This window comes from Salminus brasiliensis, chromosome 2 (genome assembly GCF_030463535.1).
Source record: "Salminus brasiliensis chromosome 2, fSalBra1.hap2, whole genome shotgun sequence".
NCBI classification, from domain to species: domain Eukaryota; kingdom Metazoa; phylum Chordata; class Actinopteri; order Characiformes; family Bryconidae; genus Salminus; species Salminus brasiliensis.
Genome location: NC_132879.1, coordinates 56,534,865 through 56,545,806, shown reverse-complemented (window position 1 = coordinate 56,545,806; position 10,942 = coordinate 56,534,865). Strand labels below are relative to the sequence as shown.

General features: G+C 44.6%; 1 protein-coding gene across 2 annotated transcripts in view; it reads left to right on the top strand.

Moving 5' to 3' along the window:
* Positions 1–908: 908 nt before the first annotated feature.
* LOC140549534 (protein phosphatase 1H-like) overlaps positions 909–10,942 on the top strand; it is a 32,862-nt gene continuing 22,828 nt past the window's right edge. The window contains exons 1-2 of one of the 2 annotated variants that reach the window (XM_072673252.1): positions 909–1,329; positions 9,847–10,012. In XM_072673252.1, coding sequence (XP_072529353.1) covers positions 1,097–1,329; positions 9,847–10,012 — 399 coding nt within the window. In that variant the 5' untranslated portion in view covers positions 909–1,096. The remainder of the gene's footprint in view (positions 1,330–9,846; positions 10,013–10,942) is intronic. The other variant, XM_072673253.1, reaches the window with a different exon arrangement.

Genomic DNA, 10,942 nt, shown 5'->3' with positions numbered 1-10,942 from the left:
TTCTATAGAAGCTGAAGAATCATCTGAAGCTTTTTACTCCAGTAAAAGTGTAAAAGTACTGGTTTCAGAACCACTTCAAGTAGAAAAGTAAAAGTAATGGAAGGAAAACAAAGGCCGAAAGCTTAGGCCGCGCCACAGGGGTCTATAGTGCACTACCCCCCCCCCCCTCCCCAAAACCCATTTCTCTAAAAGTCATAATGAGGAGAATGATCTATTAAAATGTTGATGTTAAAAATGTTGGGCTGCACTAGGCTCCTGTTTCAGCTGCAGATCTGCCCATTGAAAATGAAGCATTTCAGTAATATCAGCTCTATTAAAGGAGCGTCTCTGTGCTCTACTGAGCATCAACATGAGCTTCATGGAGGAAAATATGAGGAGTCGTTGTCTAGAAGTTCTGTAAAGCTGCAGAAAGTCAGACTTCAGAGGCGTGTGATCAATAAGCTTTACTGGAGTGTAAATGTGGGGCTCAGTCGGGACGTTTCACTGCAGCTCTCTTGAGTCTCTGCCACGGACACAGTCTTCATACTAGACTACAGACACAGTCTGCTGTGTCTCACTTTCCTGATGGAGAGATTTATCTGGAGAGGGTTTGTTTTATTGATGACGATCCGGAATGAAAACTAAGGGAGATGAAATAGGAGAACGAGGCTGTTTTTTTTTTAAATATAAGGAGGAGAAAGTTCAGATCATTGGGTGAAAATGTAAAAGTAGAAGTGAGAAGTGAGATTTCTCTGGAATGATGGATGATGGTTCTCCATCCAAATAAGAGCAGGTGTCCAATTACTTTTGTCCATGCAGTGTATATGGAGAGGTGTGGAGGGGGCGTGTCTTATAGGCTTTAGAGGATCGGCTAGCTCCGCCCCCTCTCCTGGGTCACCTGACCGCTCATCGCGAGAGTGTTTCAGGTTCTCGCTGGTCGCGTGGAATGGGGCTGTAGGGGGGTGAGAGTGTGTGTGACAGTGTGTGTGAGTGTGTGAGTGTGTGAGTGTCTGGCTCTGTGACTCTTCTCCAGGCCGACGCGCTGGGGGGGAGCTCGGGCAAAGGGAGCCGCGCAGTTCACCGCTCGGACCCGCGGCGCGGCGCCGGCAGCAGCAGCATGCTTACCCGGGTCAAGTCCGCCGTGGCCGGCTTCGTAGGCGGAATCATGGCCGGCGCTCCGGACGGAGAGCAGCTGAGCGGCGCGGAGCTGCCGCACAAATTCCCCTACATGAGGCCGGCCTTCCTCGGCCTGTCGCCGGACGAGATCGAGTGCTCGGCGGATCACATCGCGCGGCCCATCCTCATCCTCAAAGAGACGAAGAGATTACCGTGGGCTACGGGCTACGCAGAGTAAGTCCACGTCCATATGTGTGTGTGTGTGTGTGTGTGTGTGTGTGTGTGTGTGTTCTCAGATGGTCCAGGCTGGCCTTTACTGACCATCCAGTACCAAACACACCCCATGCTGGTCAACCACCCTGGCCCCAGTGCTTAGAATAACCATCAACCCTAGAATTACAATGCATGTCCAAAAGTTTGTGGACACCCCTTCTAAAGAATGCCTTTAGCTACGTTTTTAAGCTGCAGCTGTGCTGACACACACACACACACACACACACAGCTTGTCTAGTCCATGTAGTGGTGAAGAAGAAGAAGAACTGCCAAAAGAATAGGACTCCCTGGAGCTGATTTTGATTGATTGACATTGATGACCCTATTAGGCAGCGTGGTGCCATGGCGTGGGCTATAGAGGGGTTCTCTGGAATGATGATGATGGTGGTGGTGGTGGTGGTGGTGGAGCTCCATCCAGGACTTTTGGGATGAGTTGTGGAGTTCAACCTCATCATCCATCCTCAACATCCTGACCTCGCTAACTCAGCCCTTGTCGCTGAATGCAATCACATCCTCACAGCAATGCTGCTCCGAAGTCTAGTAGACAGCCGCCGCCGCCGCTGCCGCCGCCTTCTTCTTCTTCCTCCAACAGAAGCAGGTTCAGCTCTGGAAAGGCCTTGTTTTCAGAAGAAGCGGTGAATGAGCAGGTGTCCAATTACTTTTGTCACACAGCTGAAGACATCCCATCCCCGGTGTGAAACTGGATTAGATTCGTTAATGTTTCTCTCTGATATCCAGATATGTATTATACAGAACAGCTGCCTCTCCTGGACGTCATATCAGCATAAGGAGACTTGGCGTTGACCTGGCAAAAAGGGTCAGCCATAACATTAAGACCACCCGCCGAATATTGAGTGGATCTCCCTTGTTGTCTCGCCGCAGCAGGCATGGACTCCACAAGACCCTCTGAAGGCGTCCTGCTGTGGTATCTGTGGCACCAAGACTAACGAATGAGCCTTGTGACCTTGTCTAATGGCCCATGACCTTGTCACCAGTTCACCGGTTGTCCTTCCTTGGAGCACTTTTGGTAGGTACTGACCGGTACTGCATACCAGGGAGGAAGCACCTCACAGGACCTGCTGCTGATGCTTTTACTGCACCTGGCAGAACTGGTACTAATGTTCTGGCTGATTGGTGTAATTCTCCATAGACGCTAGACCGACTAAGTGCTAAGGCTAAGTGGTGTTGGTCTGGTGCTGTTAAGTGGTTGCTGTAGCTTCTGCTGGACTGTGTGTAGTCTGTGTTGGGTAAGGGGCTTGATCGTTTCTGTTGTGACTGCCTACCCTTACTTCAGCCTTATTGTACAGTACGTGTGTTTGTTTGTTTGTTTGTTTGTTTGTTTGTTTATTCGTTTGTTTGTTTGTTGACTTACTTCACTGGTCTCCACATGAACAGGCCAAGCCAACTGTGACTTCTCTGTACAGCATTCAGCATGCATCAGTGGTCAGTTCTCAGACTGAGGCTAAACAGAGGTCTATTTTTGGAAAAATTGACCGACCAAGTGAAACAGGTTGCTTCTTGTTTACTGACCGTTTTGCTCGATGGGCTTTTTGGACGGAACTGAAAGATGGACTGTTACAGCATATGCAATTAGTCGTAGCCGAGACGCTAGATCTGTCATCAGAATTCTGTTCAGTTCTGCAGTCGTCTCGATTTTCCCCAAAAAATTATATATATATATATACTGTGTATGGAAATATGATCATACTGAGGTTTGAATGTTTTCACTTAATTTTGGCTCTTAATTTTATTAAACAGTTTTTAGCTATATATATATATATATATATATACATATATGAGAGAGAGAGAGAGAGAGAGAGAGTCAGCCAAAATGAAGTAAAAACATTCAAACATCAGTATGATCATATTATAATTTTCAAATTATTTGAGCTTTGAACTGAATAAAAGATCCCAATTCAAAGCTGGAAAATGTCCAGGCAGTTGCTAGTGGGGTAGCTAGGGTGTTGCTAGGTGGCTGATGTGGTGTCCAGGGTGGTTGCTATGGTATCCAGGGTGTATGCTAGAGTTTTGCTAAGTGTTTGCTATGATGTTGCTCTGTTGTTCTTAAGTGGTTGCTAGCTATTTGCTATGGTGTCCTAGGTGGTTGCAGTGGTGTTGTTAAGTGGCTGATGTGGTGTCCAGGGTGGTTGCTGTGGTGTTGCCAGGTGGTTGCCATGGTGTTGCTCTAGTGCTGTGAAGTGGTTGCTAGCTGTTTGCTATGGTATCCCAGGTGGTTGCTATGGTGTTGGTCTGGTGCTGTTAAGTGGTTGCTGTGGTGTTGGTCTGGTGCTGTTAAGTGGTTGCTATGGCGTTGGTCTGGTGCTGTTAAGTGGTTGCTGTGGCGTTGGTCTGGTGCTGTTAAGTGGTTGCTGTGGCGTTGGTTTGGTGCTGTTAAGTAGTTGCTATGGTGTTGGTCTGGTGCTGTTAAGTGGTTGCTAGCTGTTTGGTATCCCAGGTGGGTGTAATGGTGTTATGGTGTTACAGACGCTAGATGGGTGCTAGGTCAAGGTAATTTGATTGCTATGACATTGCAGGCATTTCCCATGATGTTGCTTAGTGGTTGCTAGGGTGTTGCTAGAGTCAGCTTTGTAGCAGTGTTCTTCAAAGGGCTTTCTAAGAACGCCTAGCGGACGCTTGGGAACACCCTTTAGTTCGGCAGAATGAGAAATGGGACACCCGGGCTGAGGTACGGTCTAAGGGTCGCTGTTTTCAGATGTAGCAGCTCAGATTTGGACCCTTTTGCTGCAGCTACAGCCTCTGCTCTTCTGGGAAAGCTGCATTACACAAAGTGCTGAGACATTGCTTTGAGGATTTGATGGACTTTAACCACACCACCATTAGTAAGGTCAGATACTGAAGTTGGACGATTAGTTCTGGACCGCAAGTGCTACTCGAACTCCTCCCTTATCTTGTCCATTGAGGGACGAACAGGATGTTTAAGCTCGCTTTTAGACACGGGCGGATTTCCACATCACATTTACACACTTCCACGCTCATGGAGGCCCCGCCCACCTCACAACGTACTGCTTGCACACAACGTTAGTCTTGGTGCCTGTAGCTAACTGTAGTCCAGAGACACCACCAGCCTCCTAAATATAAGGCTATACAGGGAAGGCCTACATCACTACATTGACAAAAGTATTGGGACACCTGTTTTTTCATTGTTTCTTCTGAAATCAAGGCTATTAAAAAGAGTTTGAGGAACTGTCTCTACTGTCCAGAGAAGAAGAAAGCTTTCTGCTAGATTTTGGTGGAGGATTTGCTGAGGATTTGATTGCATTCAGCAACAAGAGGTAGTGTTGGAGTTATTTATACCCCTCTCAAGCCCACGCCTGGCATTAGGCTTATTATGTTAGCTGGACTTTTCTACAGGGACTAGACAAGCTGTGTATGTGTGCATTTGCACATCTGTGTCAGCAATCTGCGCAACTAAAGGTAGCTGAATGCATCTCATTAGAAGGCGTGTCCACAAACATTTGGCCGTATAGTGAACATGGATGGTAATTTCATAATTTGGCACTACTGCAAGCATTTGGGCCTCCAGGACATTTGATTTGCACACACTGCAGAAGACAAGCCCGGACTGGGAGGACTATGAGGACTGTTGTGTCTTTATTGAGACCAAACGGCTGCAGTTAATGTGTTACCACTGACTTTACTGGAGCTCGGGGTCGTGTTTTAGAGTGTGTGCCAGTTAGATGTCTTTATTGTTGTGGAGCTCAAAGGGTCAAACGCTTGCCAAGGTCCTCCTGATAGGAAAGGGCAAGGACAGCAGAACTTGACCGACGTCTAGAGAAAAAGTCTCAAACGGGTCAGAGCACTAGAACCACAGATATTCTGTTGGGTTGGAATATTGGACTGCAAAGTAGGTCCAGACTACAGACTCTCAGAGCCTGTTTACACCTGCCATTAACATGCATATGGTGTCTGGATCCATGGTTTTTAGCAATACCCCTGACCCTGTCGCTGGTTCACTGGTTGTTCTGACCTATCACTGCACACCAGAGAAACCCAACAAGACCTTCCTGATGTTTTGGAGATGTTCTGATGACCCAGTCACTGTCTAGAATCTCACAGTTTGGTTCTTCTTGTCATAGTGAGTCAGATTGTCCTGCTTTTAACACCAACAGCACCTTCAAGAACCGATCACTGTTCCCTCGCTGCCTGATATGTAGCACCACCCGTCAGTGGTACTAATGTTCTGGCTGATTGGTGTGAACCGAGTGAGCGGTACATTTTGGAGCTGCCTCAGACTCTCCTGAACTCACTGATTTGAGTAAATGAGTAAATCTTTGTTTAATGAACAGCTTCACAGATGAGCGTCTAAAGTAGGCCGTCATGCTCGGACTGCTCAAACAGGAAGAAACGCACAGCTAACAGCATCACATCTAACACACACACTTATTTTTCAATTAGTGAGTTAGTGCATATAAACTATATAATTAATAATACTAATAAAATTAATTAATATATTATTTCTCAAATGTATTAATTGTACTATTATTAATAATAATAATTATATAGTTTATTAATTGTTTAATTTAGCTAACAGTTTTTAATTAGTCAGTTAATGCATATGAACTATATAATTAATAATAAAATAATTAATTAATACATTTGTTATGTAATTTATTAATGAATTCTATTAGTATTATTAATTATATGGTTTATTCAATTGTTTCATTAATTTAGCTAACAATTATGTTCAATTAGTCAGTAAATGCATATGAACTATATAATTAATAATGTAATTAATACATTATTTCTATAATTTATTCATTAATTATATTAACTCGTTTATATACATTAACTGACTAATTGAAAGAATTGTTAGCTAAATTATTTTAATAACTGAATGAAACTATATGAAGCTAAATTAATTAATAGCTTCTTTCTTTTTTTTATCCATTTTTCAATTTGGATCGCTGATTTTATATATATATATATATATAGTATACAATTAATCATAGGCATCGTAGGCATCTTTTGGGCACCTGTAAAACTCTTCATCATAAGTGTCTGGAGGTTCTCCATCACTGTGTTCATCATTAGAACATCTCCAGAGTTCTCCTCTCTCATGGAGTCTAGTATTATTTAGAGTTCTCCTCAGATCAACACCTGGTTTGGTGGTAAATCAGGGCTTAATGATGGTGAATCAGGTGAGCTGCTGCTGCTGCTGCTGCTGATGATGATGATGATGATGATGGAGTTGAACACATCCTCCACGCTGTGCTGGCTGGACTGGGGGGCGTCCAGGAGAAACCTGGAGGAACAGAGCTCTGTTCTTCAGACTAGCTCAGCGCTGGATATTTATATGATATTCACCATCATGGAGTGAAGCCTTACTCCACACTGTCATGTGACCAGTCTATTTCAGTTCCTTTCCCTGAACCCTGAGTCTTCTGCTTGACTGCTTCCCTCAGCAGGTCATGTGCTCTGTCTGTTAGGTCAGCATCAGACAGTGCTAGTGTGCTCGGTGCAGTCATGCTGAAATCTTGAGGTCCTCTTTCCTCTGATCATGTGATGAAACCTTGAGCATCTTCCAAATAAAAGGAACGAAGAGAGAGAGGCTACGTCAGTGAGAACTGTTACACACACACACACACACACACACACACACTCATCTCAGGGCCTCGGGGTGGCCTGCCGATGGCTAGCAGCATGACCGGGATTGGAACCAGCGACCAAGTGACCCTAGATCATAATCCGCTGGACCACCCGCCTCTGCAAAAGTTTTGATGTCCCACCTTCAGACATTGATTAGCAAAGCAGACCTGCGGTGCATCACCAGCAATAATTGGGGACGGTCAGCAGAATCACATTTCCAAGGTAATTCTCTGACATAGCGCTGACAGCAACCATTGGCTCCTCTAATCAGCTGTCTAAAGATCTGAAAGCCGATCGATGCCCTCAGGACAGGGAAGGCTATAAGAAGAGGGCCAGGCGTTTTCAGCTCGCGATGTCTACAGTGTTCAGTGGCAGTTCAGGGGAACTGTGGCAGTCCAAATAAGACAGGATCCAGGAGAGGTTTTGGAGAGAAGCGCTCGTGAGCTGTAAAGACATCATCTTCAGAGCTGAAGATCCCTTTTGGTCTTAGAAAATGAGCCTGATGGCAGACAACGAGTTGGTTGGTTAGCTGGTTGCTAGGTCCAAGAGGTGCTTAGAAGCAAATACAGACCAGTTTTAGAGAAGACCCTAACAGTACAGCCCCCCACAGTGTGCTCTGGAGTCACAGGATCAGATCGGGACATCCCTAATTAAAAATAACAGAGCTACAAAGGGTTCCTCTACCACATCTAAGGGTGCAAGGGGTGGAAGATTTCCGATAAATTTCCAGTTAATTACCGGTAACTTTTTTTCTTTCCCATGGGAACTTTGGAAATATTCCAAAATGTAAACTTTTCATAGAAATTTGGGGGATTTATGGGAATTATGATAAAGGAACTTTACAAGGAACAATACAAATAAGTTTACCATGGAAATCAACGGCTAATTATGGGAATTCATGGAATTGTATAGGGGAACTGCTTTGGTATCATATCATATCTTATTTTAGCCAAGATTATGCTTTAGTATATATTTTTACCAACTATATGTTATACTATAAGTTTCTCACCTTTAGCTTTGAATATTCCCATTTTCTTTCCATTAATTCCCATGGAAAATTTTCCAACTTTGGAAATTCCTGGAATTTTGCAACCCTAACGGCATCTCTATAAGAACCCATTGTAGCATATTTGTAAGAGGGCCTGTATGTGGTCCTGCTCTGGGAATAACACTGGGGTTGTGTGAGACAACTTTAAATTTGGGGCATTATTCAAGATCCAGACTGACTGTTTGAGCAGTGTGTGAGGATCTTTATGAAGCTATGGCTCGCTTCCCAACTTCCCTTTGAAGCCTGTAGATGCTGGAGAAAATGGACAAGCTAGAAGGTACTGTAGGTTGAGCTTGGCCCCTCCTAGCCGTGCTCCAGACACAGCAGTGCAGCAAAAATCTAATTAGCGTGCAATAAAGGATCCAATTAGATGGCGAACTGAAATGGCAATTTCCGCACAGACCCCCCCCCCAAACACACACACACACCCAGCACAGCAGAGGGATTCATTGGCTTTCCTAAGCAGTCATTACTTGCCAGAGCTCTCAGACAGATTGTGTATTCCTCAGGCAGTCTGGGGTTGTTGCTGATTTCACAATCCACTCCTATAAAATGCTTCAAATGGTTCTTTAAACAGTGCTGTAGAACCAGGATGGGTAATTCTGGTTCTGGAGGACTGGATTGCTGAGCGTTTTGGCTACTTTTCTGATAGGGCAGGGAGATCGGCTAAGTGTGCTGCACTCTGGCTGCCGTTGCCCACCCCTGCCATAGTAGAGCCACTTGTGGTTCTGTAAAGAGGTATGTTTGTAATAAAGATGGGTGTAAACTCTCTCTCTCTCTCTCACACACACACACACACACACACACACACACACACACACACACACACCTACCTATCTCAAACATGGTTCTTCATGGACTCTTCTATGGCATCACTCAGAGAAGAGTGTAGGCCTCCATAATATATAATTAAAATCTATAAAATTATTATTAGGAATTACAGAGGGAGATTTCATCATTTCATAATTTCGCATCCTTGATGATCAAACTAATTGATTTTGGAGGTGGAAAAGTGTTCTCCGACTCATTTGACGATTAAACACAGAGAAACAAATGGGCTACTCAATACGAAGGAGCTTAAGAAGCTAAGATTCTGTCCAGCAGCAGCCTGAAAATGCATGGTTACCTGAAAGTGAGGCCAGTGAGGACAGCTGAGAGAATCATCGGTGCTTCTCCGCCCTCCGTTCAGGACTTGTGCTGCTCAAGAACCAGGAAACGGGCAGAGAAAATCATTACGGACTCCTCGCACCTTGGTCACAACCTCTTTCAGACGCTACAGAACTGTGTCCACTAAGGCTGTCAGACACAGGAACAGTTTTTACCCTCACGCCATCACCATCCTCAACAGCTGATCACCATCATCATCAGCTACAGGCCACAGATCTTACTGATAAACTCTTATTATCACTCTTATCCTGCAGTCACCGCATCACTGCAGAATTACTGTAATAATCTCACACGCCTGCACTGCCGTGTAACACAGTATTTAATCTGTAAGAGCTGCAGACGGCTGTTCTGTGAGCAACACTGTAAAGCACACTGTATAGAAATGTGCTGGTGTAGTCTGTGTATGCTGTGTGTACTACTGTTCTCTGTGTATTGTGTACTGTCTGTAAATTATATGTAGAGTAGCTGTATATGGTTAATAGTAGAGAGACGCTTACAGCCGGAAACACATTCCTTGTGTGTGAGAACATACTTGGCCAATAGATCCTGTCCTGAGGCCCACAGGCTCAAGCCCTTTATTTAGGGGTTTGCTTAGGAGCCTTGAATGAAGGTCTGTGCTTCCAGTTTCCAGCTTGTTTGTTTGTTTGTTTTTTTAGGGTCATCAATGCAGGCAAGAGTGCTCTGAATGAGGACCAGGCCTGCTGTGAGGTCATCATGGTGAGGAAGAAGCCTGGAGGGCCGTCCACACCCAGCAAGACTCCCACAGCCAAGAGGAGGTCCTCGCTGCCCAATGGAGAGGGCCTGGGGCTCCGGGAGAGTTCAGTGAGTTTGATTTACATATTAATTTATTTTATTTAATACAATTAAATTAGATAAGAAATCTGCTCATGTAATGACATTTAATTAATGAATAATTAATGAAAATTAATTAAGCAGCTGGTCATTAAATGATGATTAATATGGGAAAGACAATATGCAGTTTAAATTAAAATAACGTTTTTTATTGTAGACTTGATGCTTTATGACAAATAAATATCCCAGCATTATTTCATGCTCTTTAAACTAAAGTAAAAGAAATATTACATTAAAAGCCTCATATATATATATATATATATTTATTTTGCTGTACATACAATTTTTATATATATATATAAATAAATGTGTCCTCCGCATTTGACCCATCTGTAGTAGTGAACACACACACACACACACACACACACACACACTAGTGAACTAGGGGCGGTGAGCACACACACCCAGAGCAGTGGGCAGCCAACTCCAGTGCCCGGGGAGCAGAGAGGGTAAAGAGGCCTTGCTCAAGGACCCAACAGTGGCAGCTTGTCAAGCCCGGTCTATCGAACCCACAGCTCTACCCGCTGAGCCACCACTGCCCCGTTCATATCTTAAAACGCACATCACGTTTTCCAGAAGCTCTTCCGTCCTCAGTGACCCTAAACTGGTGTTTTTAGTGTGGACAGGAGGCCGAAGCTCTGAGGGGGAGAGAAGTGTTTTTCGGTTGTTACCCTGGTAACAGCAGATGACGCACTCTGAGGGGTTTTATGTTGTTGCTGACTGCAGTTGAAGTATCTGCGTTACTCGTCATGCTGAGCTTACACCCTAAACACAGTGCACTTTCAGTATCTGAAGGGTCCAGGGAAAACGTGGGGATCCAGAGTGCCTAACCGTCACAGACTGGAGATAAGACAGAGCTACGTCCAGCACCGCTCAGATCTGATCTGGCTTTCTACCCCA